The sequence below is a fragment of the Mesoplodon mirus genome (genome assembly GCF_964341445.2).
Source record: "Mesoplodon mirus genome assembly, chromosome: 20".
NCBI classification, from domain to species: domain Eukaryota; kingdom Metazoa; phylum Chordata; class Mammalia; order Artiodactyla; family Ziphiidae; genus Mesoplodon; species Mesoplodon mirus.
In genome coordinates, this window is record NC_138996.1 from 31,764,437 (window position 1) to 31,779,507 (window position 15,071).

The window sequence follows — 15,071 nt, forward strand, 5'->3', positions numbered from 1 at the left end:
ACACACAAAGAGAAGTTATGTCACTACAAAAAAATCAATGAGACAAAAAAAAAATGGAGTAAGAGGAAAATAGAGACAAAAATGCTAAAAGACATACAGAAAACAAAGACACAGATTGGCAGAATGGATTAAAAAAAAGTTCCAGGCATATGCTATCTACCATTTACTCATTTTAGATCTAAGTACACACACAGTCTGAAAGTGAGAGGATTGAAAAAGATATTTCATGCAAAAAGGAACCTAAAGACATCAGGGATGGCCATACTTAGAATAGATTTTAAAATAAAAACTGTCACAAGAGACAAAGAAGGACATTATATATATAATAATAAAAGGGTCAATTCACCAAGGAGATATAACAATAATAAATATATATGCACCTGACACTGGAACTGCCAAATAAGTGAAGCAAACACTGACAGACCTGAAGGGAGAAATAGACACAAACACAAGAATAGTATGAACCTTCAATATCCCACTTTCAGTTATGGATAGAACAGCCAGACAGAAGATAAGGGACAGAAGACTTGAACAACACTAAAGCCCAGAGATATATACAGAATACTCCACTCAAAAAAGCAGAACACATATTCTTCTCTGGTGTACGTGGAACATTCTCCAAGACAGGCCACATGTTAGGCCATAAAACACGTCTAAACAAATTTTAAAAAACTGAAATCACACAAAGTATTTTCATCAATCACTTTAGAATGAAACAAGAAATCAATAGCAGAGGGAAAAAAGGAAAATCCACAAATAGGTGGAAATTAAAGAACTCAATCTTAAACTCAACCAATAGGTCAAGGAACAAATCACAAGAGAATTTAGCAAATATCTAGAGACATGAAAACAAAAACACAACATATAAAAACTTACAGGATGCAGTAAAAGCAGTACTAAAAGGGAAGTTTATAGTTGTTAATGCTTACATTATAAAAGAAAAATGATCTCAAATAAACAACCTAACTTTATACCTCAAGGAACTAGAAAAAGAACAAACTAAACCAAAAGTTAGCATAAGGAAGAAAATAATAAAGATTAGAGGAGAAGTCAATAAAATAGAGAATATGAAACAATGGAAAACATCAACAAGACCAAAAGTACTTTTTAAAAAATATCAACAAAATCAACAAACCCTTAGATAGACTGAGAAAAATGTTTTAAAAGACTCAAATAGTTAAATTTAGAAATTAAAGGCATTTAAAAAAACTATGAACACTTGTACACCAATGAAATGGATAACCTAGAAGAAATGGATAAATCCCAAGAAATATACAACCTACCAAGTATCATGAAGAAATAACAATTCCGAACAGACCTATCATTAGTAAGGACGCCCAAACCCATGGGCCTTCTTACTTCGTCCTTGTCCACACTCTGCATCCATCAGCAGACCTGCCAGTTCTACCTACCATGTGCATCTCACATCCTTGTTTCTCCTGCATCCCACCTCCTCTGAGCCACAGAACTGAGCTTCCTCTGAGCCTGTTGACAACTGCAACATCTGTTTATCCTATGAGGATACCCCCTCTCTTGTCACTGTCCAAGTGGGTCTCTACTCAGCAACCTAATCGATCTGGTTGAAGGATAAATCAGATGATGTTACTTCCCTGATGGAAACTGTTCAATGTCTTCCAACTGTTCTCAGGATAAAATCCTGGGCTACAAGGGGGGGAACATTCTCACTCTGGCTCACTCTTTCAATTTTGCTTCCTGCCTCTCTTCTGACTGTCCACAAGGCTCCCTCTAGTCTAGACGCTTTTTTTTTTTGGCTTCATGAGTACAATAGGTGCCTTTCTACCTGGGGTACCCCTTGATAGTTTCCTTTGACTACAATGCATTTCCCTTAAGTCTTTTTGTGGTTGAATAATGTCCATTGTTTCATCCTTCCTTCAGTAAATATTGTCAATGAAAAATAGAGCACCACAGTTACTTTGCACCTCAGAATACTGCTTATTTGCTTCAAGGTGCTTAACACAATCTATAACCATCATGGTGTTTCCTTATATATTATGCCCGCACCACTAGAATATAAATTCTGCGTAAGCAGAGACCACGTATGGTTGTCTCATCATGATTCTATCTATGGAGGCTAGAGGCTAGAGTAAGCATATAACAGATGCTCCAATAAATGGGGATGAATGCAGCGACATCCACAATTTATTTTCGGGGGACAGGGATGAGGGGGCAATCATCACCAAGAGGAGATGAGTCTCAAATAAGTTACAAGGGTGGATGCACCAAGTGACAACTGATAATTTGAAACCAAACTCCTTTTCATGCAGGCAACTCTCTGAGTAATGGGCAGAGTGAGTAGCAGCAGAATTTCTTTAATGATTGACGATCCTCTCAAGCAGCAACCAGAGACTAGCTGATAAATACAGTTAATGTTGGGACCCACCTCTTAAATCAGTGGCAGGGACAGTAGGTGATGGTCCAAAGAGTTTAGGATTAAGCGTCAATTCTGTACACTCCACCCTTCCCCGTCCCAAATCCATTAATGCCTGAAATTCCAAAGACTATCAAAGGACAACAGGAAAACTGTACTCCAATCCCTTTATTTTAGAAGAGAGTCAACTAAAGAACCCAGGGAGGGATTAAGTAGTTTATATTGCACCTTTCACTTAAATTTAACACTTGTTAAAATGCCAAAACATCATTGTTAGGAGAAAAGTTTTAATCAGTTACCAGTTTTTTGTATGTATTACATTCAACCCCAAATAAATCTGGGATTCTCTTGTTACCCACCAAACAAAGTTCTGTTACTACTGAATGCCCAGAACAGTCTTGTAAGAGAGACTTCACATTACCAGAAGGGTCTCTGGAACATTCTGTGATGTTAGGTAGAAGTCAAGATATACAAGCCTTTAAACTCTTCCATGGTCCTTGGTGCAATTAGAACTTGGTATGAAATGAGGAAGACATGAATTATCAATTGACGTTAATGAAAGCAATTTTAATAGGAGGCAGGAGTTGAAAGGGTCTCAGGAGATTCTTTGAAATAAAAGCACTTAGATAAATTTTATGGATCAACACATGATTGATATAGAGTTAAATACAAGAAGATAACTTTATTACACCCCTGAATGGACACGGTTTACAGGATGCCCACTCTGGTGGAGGTACAGCGCTGTCTTCCGTGGATGCACAAGATGAAATCTCCATAAATGCACCCAGGGGTATATGAGGTGTTATCTTGTCCAACCTTTCACTTCCTGTGGTTTTTACTCATGCCCGCCATTCAAGTTGAGAAACCTTATTAGTATTATTAATATAGTATTAAAGTGTCATTAAAACATGCATTAATAATTTGCATGCATTTATAAGGATTACTGTAATTGTAGAAGGCTATTTCAAGCTGTCAGTATTCAACTATGATAGTATCTCACTAAAAATGTGCAGTACTTTTCATTTCAAAAACTTAAGGCATTTTCCAGAATTTTAATCCTCATTACATACTTCCTTCTGAGTGCCTGTTTTGAAATGAGTCCACAAAGGAAATGAAATGTAGTACTTATTTGATCACTGAAAACAAACAGAATGCAAGTATTTTAAAAGCACATCCATAATAAACATAGCTTTATAGTGATAATATTCTGTTGACCATCAGCTCAGACCCCTGCAGGAATTAATGCAGTTCACTATACTATGTTCTCACCATTATATCAAAAACTGACACATGATTGTCATATAAAGTTCACTTCTGAATTTTCTAGAAAACTGTTTTTGAATACAACTTCAATTTTAAATTATAAGTACTTTTCAGAATACAGACAAGCAAGGAACTTATCTCTTTTAATTACTGCATTTTCTTTTTTTTAAAGATAATTAAATAAATTCTATTTCCTTTTTTCGCTTTTATTGCCAGAAATTTAAAGCTAAATTTAGTGCCTAACAATACCAATTATTTTAATATAGGGGGCTAGTATACTTATATTTTTCTCTTTAGTTGCCTTTTAAATTTTTCTTTATTTTAATAATTTCTTTGTTGTATACTTACTTTTAAGTTGCACCAAATACTTGAAGAACGGTCAGGTTATCTTTTTTTCTAATCTATTTTTTATTCGTCTGAGTATTTATCGTTTGAGTGAGATCTTATAAAATTCATGCTATATAATGCTATATAATATTATTTTTCATTATACACATAACTACAAATTAAATACATATGAGAAGGACTTAATCATGTATAATAAGTTTTGAACTTGTTGTACTTGAAATACTACTACTATATTACAGTCAGCTCTAGGTCAAATAATATTTGAGAAAAAATTTAAGTCTGATAATAGTAAAATACTTTATATTTATTTTATAATAATCATTTTAACTAATGGCAATTAATACACTGAACTTGCAAGCATGCTAAAATGTGAAAAAATCTCCATTTGACTCTACCTTGTAAAGGATAAGCATTCATTTCAAACAATGAAAGAGTTACTATATTTACTTTTCTCTGAAATTTTTAGTTTTTTCATAATAACTACAAATCACTAATTCAAACTCCTCTTTTTCAGAATAAATATATTGTAAATGTGTTACTGCAATATTATTGTCTTTTTATTAAAAAAATTATTGTCACTTTCTCTCTCTTACACGAGGCTGTCATGGCCATAGCTTACATGTTCCAGGCTCTGACCCATCTGTATAATGTTCTGTATCAAAGGGCCAGAGTATTAGACATGGGAGAATGGCTTCCACATCAGACCATGTCCTCTGCTGAGCTACTGTTTAGAGTAGAATAGCTAACTTTCTGCTTTGTAGGACATCTGAAATTCACACTGCACAGTAGCTTCTCTATTTCACTTGCCTTCCAGGGGTCAAATGTCATATCTCATAGCCTCTAGAAATATTTTGTTAACTCCAATGGGTTTCCCAGTAGTGAGTGTGAGAGGAAAAAGGTCTCGAGAAAGACAGTGAAATAAAAAAAACTTTCATATATAGAATTATGTTGGTGCTGTTTGGACTCTGCCATATATCAGCACTAAATAGGCCTGAATAATTGCAGAAGACTTTCACTTGAGGTCAAACACACTCACTGGGTTTATGACATTAATCTGGCATAGATGTCATTCGATGAGGTCATATATGGTTCCCTGCAGACCCAGAAATTAAGTATCTTCCAACATAGCAAGACAGAACTATGTGTAAGCTCAGGCACAATACCAGTCTAATTTAATAAAGAAGGTTTTAGTAATGTAAAGTGTGACTATTAAACAAGCACTGCTATGTGTAAAAATTGAGATAAGTAGTTTCTATTTCAAGCAACCTCTAAAGGGAGATTGTCTCAACTAGATGGGTTTATTCTGCTAATAATGTATTTGTAATGTAAATATATATTACATTTAATTCTATATAATTTATCTGTAAATATCTCTGAATTTGTTCACAGTTATGAAGAAACCTGTGTCACTACTTTAAAGTTACATGTACTAGATAGATAGATGATAGTTATAGATAGATGGACAGATAATTTTGTTTAAACACTGGATATTCAAGAAAAGTTTCTCTATGGTTAATCTAAATAAATAATTTTAGTATTCATCTAGCCTTAAACTAGAGCAATTTTAAAACCCATAAAAAGACTTCCACTTCTCCTTGGGATATAGAACTCTGTAAAATACAACCTCACTCCCACTTTAACAATGAGAAAAATCTGAACTACAAAATCATAACCTTTCTTGAACTCATCAGGGAGCTGAGGTTTCAGGTACCCAGGTGACATCAGGTCCAAAGGATTAGTGCCTTCAAGGAGAGGGAGGACAAAAACTGTCACTGTGACAGATCACAGGAGAGAAAGGACCAACTCACACACAGGCAATGACATATCAGCTAACGTTTTAGCAAATGGCCAGTACCTGAGCATGGGTCTCCAGTAGCTCAGGGCCCCAGACAGAGGGGAGTCTATCCTTCCTTCCACATGCCTCCATTGACTAATTAAGAGAGATACTGGGGGCATGATAGGAGACTGGAGTGAGCCTCTCCCTTACCACCACCAAATATCAATGTTTCTGTGGAGAGGGGCAGGACATCCAATGCACTTCCCGAACCCTTTCACTTTTAGGAAACTAAAGTGTTAAGCCACTGGGGGAGGAGCAGCAAAACCTGTTCCCTCCAGGGCACAGGGAAAGGGGCAGTGCAGCTTGGAGAAAGGTGTACGGAAAAAGAAAGTCTACATGTGGGGTGTGGCAGGAAAGCCAATATGAGCTTAAGATGCTATGTCAGCACCAAGACCACGGTCTTGTAGCCCTAGGGGACACTCAGCAAATGCTCCTCAAAGGCCAACCACAGGTAGACCCTGACGACCTTGGGAGGGGGGCAAGAATGCTGAGAACACCCCACCCCACTCTGTACAGACTCTCAAGGTTTGACTTAGGCTGGAAGAGAATCACAGAGCAACTCTGACCCTAGTGTAAGCTTAACACCGAGTGACAAGCAACAGCGTCTACTACTGGGGGAGATGCCACCTCTTTTGAAAAGGTGTTTAGGGAGGACTGACAGCTCAGAGTGGAGTAACGATGCTGAGAAAAAGCCCCCAATTAGGCACTTGGCAGTGCCAGCTCACCACTGAGGAATTTGATGCTTTGAAAGTAACCATAGCGACAACAGAACTCAAATCCAGTGTAACTCCTGACTCAACAGGCTAACAAAAGTGGTGCCCATTCCCAGGCACAAATATTAACCACAATCTCTACGGTTCTACTCGTGGTGTCCACCTTTAATAAAATATTCAAGAAATAACAACACTTTGCCTAGAGATGAAGTAAGTAACCAGACTCTGCATACTCATATAGTGGAAATATAAGACAGGGATATTAAATATAAAAAATATGTTAAAAGATCTAGTGGAAAAGATAGCATGCATGAAGAGATGGAGTAATTACTGACGAGAGACAGTAATTATAAGAAAGATGTGGAAATTCAAGGGGCAAAACACAATATCAGAGATGAAGAATTATTTCAATAGACTCATTAGCAGACTTAACACAGCTGAGGAAAGATTCAGAGAATCAAAGGTTAATAGCAACTACATAAACTGGAACACAAAGAGAAAGTGTGAACAAAGCAGAATTGAGGAACAAGAACTGTGATACAATATCAACAGGCCTAATAGACATGTAATTAGAGTCCCAAAAGAAACAGGAAAAGAGAATGGGGGAAAAGAAATATTTGTAATGATAATGGTCAACAATTTTTCATAAATAATAAAAGACATCAAACCTTAGATCCAAGAATATAAGTTTACCCTGAACAGGATGAATATCAAGCGCACGCACGCGCGCGCACACACACACACACACAAATCCATCTAGACATACTATAGTCTACCTGATGATAATAAAGAAAAATTCTTAAAGGAAGCCAGAGAACAGGGACAAATGCATAGCCATAAGAAATACAGCTTACTTCTCATCACAAACTATGAAATAAGAAGACAATGAAGTGGCATTTTTAACATACTGAAAGGAACTTTCAACCCAGATTTTTACACCCAGCCAAAATATCTTTCAAAAATGAAGGTAAAATGATGACTTTCAGAAAAACAAAAGCTGGGAGAATTCTTTGTCTGCAGACCTGCACTAGAAGAAGAGTCAAAAGGAGTTCTTCAGACAGAAAAATTTTAGACAGAAACTTGGATTCACCCAAAGAAATAAAGAGCTCCAAAGATGCTAAAAACAGGTAAATATAAAATATTTAGTTTTCTCATTTTATCCACTCTGAAAGATCAATATCTAAAGCAAAAACAGTAAAAATGTTTTGTGGGCTTTATAACATGTAAAAATAATATGTAAGACAATAATAACATAAAGGGTGGAAAGAGGAAATTAGAAATATATGCTTGTAAGTTTCACTACCCATTAAGTGACATAATATTATTTGCAGGTAAGCTGTGTTATATTAAAGATGCATATTTTAAACCTGTCTAGGGAGACCATTAACATTTTTAAGAGTTTATCTAATAAGTCCATAGTGGAGATAAATTGGAACAATAAAAAGACTCAGTTAAACCAAAAGCTGTCAGGAAAAGAGGGAAAAAATCAACAAGATACAAATAGGATCAGTACAAACACTCCAACAGGGCTCGTGAGTTTAATCTTATTTGTCCTCCTCCCACCAAATTCCACTGAAATAAACTTGTTTATAAATATTTACATATACAATTGGCCTCTGTATCCATGGGTTCTAAAATTTTTGGTTCAACCAACCATGGTTCAACCATGGTTCAAAATTTTTTTGAAAAATTCAACCAACCATGGTTCAAAATTTTTTGAAAAACACATTCCAGAAAGTTTCATAAAGCAAAACTTGAATTTGACACAGGTTGGCAACAATTTACATAGTATTTCCTTTCTATTTACAACTATTTATGTAGCGTTTTCATCATATTAGTTATTATAAGTAATCCAGAGATGATTTAAAGTATATGAGAGAATGTGCATAGGTTAGGTGTAAATGCGACAGCATTTCATTTAAGGGACCAGAAAACCTGTGGATTCTGGTATCCATGAGGGGAGATGGGGCGGGGGGACTCCTGGAGCCAATGTCCCAAGGATATTGAGGCAAGACTGTATATATTGTTTCATGTTGAATCCAAGAACAGTTACTGCCATATTGTTCCCCAGGAGCAGGTTCCATGCTATACACCTCAAGGTCAGATTTTGTATTTTCCAATATAAACCAATGTCATCATTGTTCCCATATCTATAATTTAAAGTTCCCAGAAATCTAAAGTTTTCGTTTGGTTCTTTTTCTTCAGATTGGAGATCAGAGCAAGAGTGAGGCTTGTACCCTTCTGCTGCCTAACTCAAATTTGCAATCAAGTCCAATAATATAAAAGCTGGCTAGATGGCTACAGGCTTGTATGACGCATTCAAAGATGCTGGTCTTTTGACCTTTTAGCTGGATCGTATAAGATCACAGAGAATCTAGATCACACATACCACACCGGGCCTCCTGGGAATCACTTTCGCTATCATTAATATTTTACAACTCATCCCTTCAGATAAAGTGTTTGTTTTTTGTTTGAGAAGTTCCTATCAGTGTTCGTTTGGCATCATGGGCCGTTACAATTAACAGGGCCTAGCCTTCACCTCCATATGCGAAAACTCAGACTCCTCAGATGGAAGCAGGCGTGGACTTGCCATACAGCTTAGGTTTTAGGGTCAGAGCTGGATCTAGAACTGGATCTCCAAGACTGACTCCCAAGCTTCTTCATCTTCCATATGCCATTCAGCTACTAGTGACGGGTGGTGTCACCACCTGTAAAGAAGGGCAGTCTGTGTGCTCTGATTGGACAGTTGGGATATTTGGACAGGTGCTCAGTAAACTGCATTTGTGATGAAACACATCTGTGTCTACCTGTGTTCATTCTGTAAGTCGTTAGCAGTCTGAGTCTGACCTGGGCAGGCTGAACACATGCTAGGTTCTGTTCCTTCTCCTTTAAAAACTGAGCATACTTCAAAAATGGTGTTTTTTGAGGACAAATGAGTAAGCAGCCGTAACACGTTTAGGGCAGGACCAGGCATAAATGTGTGCTTGTTGTTGTTTTTACTGTTATTACATGCATATATATATTGTAGCAAAAAGTCTGAATTTAAAGACATGTGGACTGGCAATAAACAGTTTAAGCTTGATGCAAAAATATGTTAATAGATTAAGAATATTAGATAATCTTTTGAAAACTCACTTCAACACTCCTTCTGCTGTTTAGTGTTCACCTTAATAAGATTAATTCTACCAACACTTTGTAATATCCAAATTTTAAACTGACACAAAGAATTAGAACAGAGAAATGACTGCCTCTAAGTACATGGAAGGTAATGCCATGACCCTCAGAATGCTGTTAGCGTGTGAAAACAACCACTCAGAAAAGAAAATCATGAATGAAAACGTAGCATTCCGTGTGGCCAAGTAAAAAATAAATACATTAAGTAATGAAACAAGGCCTTAAGATTCTTGAACAAGATTAATTTCAGTAAGAAATATGTTCGTCTCTCTTTTAATGAATTTTATCAGCTGAGAATAAAGTGAAATGTAGGTAATTACTGTATTGTTGGAGCTGAAGTCCGTGTGAGTACGCAGATAATCGTACACAGTGATTGTGGACTAATTATTTTACTAGCACCTCTTTCTATAAGGAGTGAGTGAAGAGCCAGAAGCCACAAGATAACTTTGAGAGGAAGAAATAAGCACATTCATCAATTCTAACACTGCTAAAAATATTAGTGAATTTATTAACACTATCATAAATAAGGTTTATAGTTTCGTATCTACAGATGTTCACAAAATGTATCAAAGTAGCAGATTTTTCCAGACATATCCTACATAAATAGCATCCATAGTATCATTTTACACTGTCACTAAAGTAGTCCTATTCAAATAAATTGGAATAAACTTGCATACAAATGCCTGTAATAAGTAGGGAAATTTAACTGGAATGCGAAACAGCCCTGTGGTTTGTGTCTGGTTCAGAATATTTATCATCAGCTGGAAACCTGGCCTTTCAAAAACGTGCATGCATTTACATCCCAGCAAACTGTTTATTTCAATTCAAAGGATCACTTATTAAAGCTTATCCATGTATTTGCTTATTTGCAACTGCTTATTAAAGGAGATGAATATGAACATTAAGCATTTTTAGTGCTTGAAAACATGTCCTAAAATAAACTTTACTCTCATTGGAAATTCTTATTTCACTTTTACAAGGTTTACCTGCATAATCAAACGCCAAAGAAGATTTGTGAATCTGACCTTTGCCATCCCGTTTATCAGACTATTAACTCAGTCTCACATCCATTTTTAAAAGGTTAGCATCTACTTTGCATTACCTTCTTCCAATTAAAATGAATAATACACAAAGGCAGGCACTAAAGTGGCTGCTCTTTGCTAGTCTGATTCTACCAGCCTCAGAGACTAGAAATAGAAAGGGCTATGACCATAATCTATTTTGAAATTATGACTTTCTACATTTTTGGAAACTTACATGAATATGTGTTATCACTCACAAGAAAACTAGTAATATTATAAATGGTTATTTTGTGCTTTTTTTTAACACAAACAACCTGAAAGAATAGTCAATGTTTTAAACTTACATGAATATTTGCTATCACTCACAAGAAAACTAGTAATATTACAAATGGTTATTTTGTACTTTTTTTTTTTAACACAAACAACCTGAAAGCATAGTCGATGTTTTATCTAATTATTCCAGATGCTAAATTCTTCATTTCCCTATTGTCTTTCATAATATAATTATAATATATAATATAGTAAAAATATAGTTCAATATAAAAATATATTATAATAATTATAATTTTATATATTATAATTATAAATTATAATATACATATTATAAATTTCTATATTATAAATATTATAATTGTTATAAAATTATATAACATAATAATAGCATAGTTCATAGAGATCGGTTTTGTAACACCCAAGTTCGTGGAACTTCCAAACATAGTTTTAGAATAAAATTTCACTGTGTAATAAGGGCAGGGATCTATTTTCCCTTTAAGAAAATTACTCAATATCCCAGTGAAAGCCAGATGCAGAAACAGGTGACCTTACTTTTGTATTCCAGGTGGAAGCCAGCAGCTGCCACACTGATATCCGACTGGAAATGCAGGTAGAGTTGATTGGATGTGCTGTTGAGCAGTGCTGGCACCGTGGTACCTGTGAGAAGGGATGCAGGTTGAGCTTTAACATCAGTGATGCGTTCACCCTTCGCATTATAAAGTCAGTGAGAATATCACACTAAGTGATATATGTTAGAGAAAGACAAATGTTATAGGGTATCACTTATATGTGAAATCTAAAATATAGTACAAATGAATCTATTTACAAAACAGAAATAGACTCACAGGCATAGAAAACAAACTCATGGTTATCTAAGGGGGGAGGGAGGGAGGGAGGAAGGGATAAATTAAGAGTTTGGGATTAGTAGATGCACACCGCTGTATATAAAATAGATAAACACAAGGATTTACTGTATAGCACACTGAGTATATTCATTAACTTGTAATAATGTATAATTTTCAGATTATAATGAAAAATCATCTGAAAATATATACATATTTAACAGAATCATTTTGCTGCACACCTGAAACTAACACAATATTGTAAGTCAACTATACTTCAAAAAAAGTCACTGAGGATATTTGTTTAGGTTTACAGATCCCTTTAACTTGTCTGATCGTCACATATTTAACCCAAGTATTGGCTTTGATGGTTATACTTTTAGCCACTCTCTTCTTCCAGGTCCAGTAAGAAATTCCACATTTTCTCTGCCCTCCTCAGACATCTCTTTATCATATCAGTGAAAACACACAAATTTTTTTTTTTTTTTTGCGGTACGTGGGCCTCTCACTGTTGTGGCCTCTCCCGCTGCGGAGCACAGGCTCCGGGCGCGCAGGCTCAGCAGCCATGGCTCACGGGCCCAGCCGCTCCGCGGCACGTGGGATCTTCCCGGACCGGGGCACGAACCCACGTCCCCTGCATCGGCAGGCGGACTCTCAACCACTGCGCCACCAGGGAAGCCCAGAAAACACAAATTTTTATGCTTCACCATTCATTTGACTCTTCACATTGTTTTCTTTTATTAACATAACCATTTGCTTGTTTTTTTTTTACTTGTCGTGAACAAAGAGGGGACAAAGTCTCAACATGCAAGTCGTATGGAGGTTGGGGAAGCAGTTAGACTGTAGATCTGATGCAATATATTACCCAGAAGAGGTTGCTTTTGACTATATATTCTCTTCTCTATCCCTGTGTGACTCGTACTGAATAATGTTCTTTCTGAGATCTGCAAATGATTTCAATGAAACACACATGGAAAGGAAAATACAGGTGTATTTTACATAATGCCTCGTTTAATTAAAATGTTCTAACCTACATTATAGCAGCTGACAAATCAGGAGATTTAGTGATGCTGAGGACCAGGGTGACAAAAAAGCCATGGTACCCAAGGTGCCAAGGAAAAGCGTGTGTTCATCAGCCAGAAATGTAAAACGTGTGGTCGGAATGTACTATAATATGGGAAAACAATAAGCTAGCTTAAATCCCTTTTTACCTAAAGGGTACATGCTTGATATTCTACTGTATTCAAATCATTCTCTGAATAAGTACACACTTCCTATATGTGAAGGAAATATCCATCACGTAAAACTCATCATGGTGCAGGCAAATTACTAGATGAAGATGATGCTAACGTATAAAGAAAGAAATATAACTTTAAATAACAAAACAAGGAAATAAACTGATAATTATCCAAGACAGATGAAGAATGTTGCAAGGATAATATCCTTTGTCACCTTTCACTCTCTGTTTAAATGATTCTAAGATCCTCGGACAGCTGTAATTAAACCAATGACTCCAGGTAAGGACTCCAGCCATCCGTCCCATCACTTGGTTGTCAAAGGCTCTTGGAAGATGATGTGAACACAACTCAGCTCATAATCATCCCTGCAGAGCCTGGGTGACCTCCTGTGTCCCCACGTCCATCCACACTGTTAACACCTGCTGAAGTCCTCCCATCAGAGGCCTCCTCCCTCTCCGTGACCTGTGCTGCCCTACCGGCAGCCGTCAGGCCCTAACGAGCCAGCCTCCTCCATCCTTCTTGGTTTCACTCACTCCATCCCTCCATCTTGACCACCATCATCCCAGCACAAGCCACCAGTGCTATTAACCAGGATGAGGGGATAGTACCACACTCCTAACTTGTTTCCTGAATCTACTGTTGCCTCAATCCAATTCATTCTCCACTCAGGAGTCTGAAAGCTCTTTTTAAGATGGACACATGTTATGTCATGTTACAGTTCTCCTAGATTCCTGGTCATCTTAGGATAAAATTTCAGCCTCCTTGATTTGACCTAAAGACCCTGCCTGATCTAACTACTACCTGCATTTCTAGCTGCTTCTCACTACTCTATTTCACAACTCATTTTCCTGTTCAAGGTGTTCCCATAATCGTAGTCTGGGATGCTCTTTCCCTCTCCTCTATCCAATTTGCCTTTCTTATTCCTACTCATTCAAAAATCTCCACTCTTCTCAAACTAAGCCTCTTACTTATTCATTCAATAAATATGTGTTTACCAGCCAGATGAGCCTTTTAACCACCTCTCCACACAAATCAATTACTTTCTGACCTGGTGCAAAGCAGAGATTCCCCTGATTAGGATAGAGCCTCAAAGACTTGATCTTCATTAAATACTTAAGGACAATGAGCAGACCAATCTTGCTGTACAGAATACAGAATTATCAAGGTTCTCATCAGTCTGCTACTCCTAATCTTCACAGCAGTCGCCACTTACAGCTCTTGTCTGAAATAGCCACCACTGATTTTCAAAGTCCTTTCTGCCTTCTCCCTGCACAATCCTTTTTCTGCACACAAAATAATCTTTTTACAAATGTATAATTCTTACAAATTTCATTTCTAGACATGGGTGTAAGAGATGTATTTTATTAAAATTCCAAATCAACTTCAATATGCTTTGAGGATTCCTCCTGTGAAATTTCATTACTGGGGATTCCTTCTCTGCCCCAGGATGGTAAACAGTCCCAGACTTTTGGTTCTCTGCTTTTTACTTCCCATGGGCTCATTCCCCAAGCTCACACAGTCTCTTGGATCCCAGGAGTTCCAAGGCCTTTGGCAGATGCTCTTGGCCTTTGTAAGTGCATCAGGCTGCCACTGTCCTTCCGAGGCCCTGCCACCTCCAGGTGGCTCTGCAGGAATTCAATGATACTTAAATTCCCAGAGGGAGCCCAGGCCTGGGGAACTCTCTAACCGTCTTTACTGTCAGTCTCCTCAAGCACTTCATCACCGCCCCCTCTGCTTTCAAAAGCTGAGATTCTTGCAAGAGCAGAGGGAGGAGAGGGTTTTCTCCATCTAGGCCAAGGCACAAGCAAAGACCTGGCTGTCTCATGGAATGAGGTTGGGAAAAATACCAGTGGAGTGAGATGCAAATAACATCCCACCAATAAAACATCCTATTCCAAATGCCAATGAGTTTTTAATTGATTCCTAAAAATATATTCTAAAAATATATTAAGGACTTCTTGACCTTGGATTA

The 15,071-nt window shown here is 37.0% G+C and overlaps 1 protein-coding gene across 1 annotated transcript in view; it reads right to left on the reverse strand.

Moving 5' to 3' along the window:
- CSMD1 (CUB and Sushi multiple domains 1) overlaps positions 1-15,071 on the reverse strand; it is a gene marked incomplete at its 3' end in the record, with an annotated part of 1,728,858 nt that overhangs the window by 170,798 nt on the left and 1,542,989 nt on the right. The window contains exon 37 of the mRNA XM_082608811.1: positions 11,572-11,676. Coding sequence (XP_082464937.1) covers positions 11,572-11,676 — 105 coding nt within the window. The remainder of the gene's footprint in view (positions 1-11,571; positions 11,677-15,071) is intronic.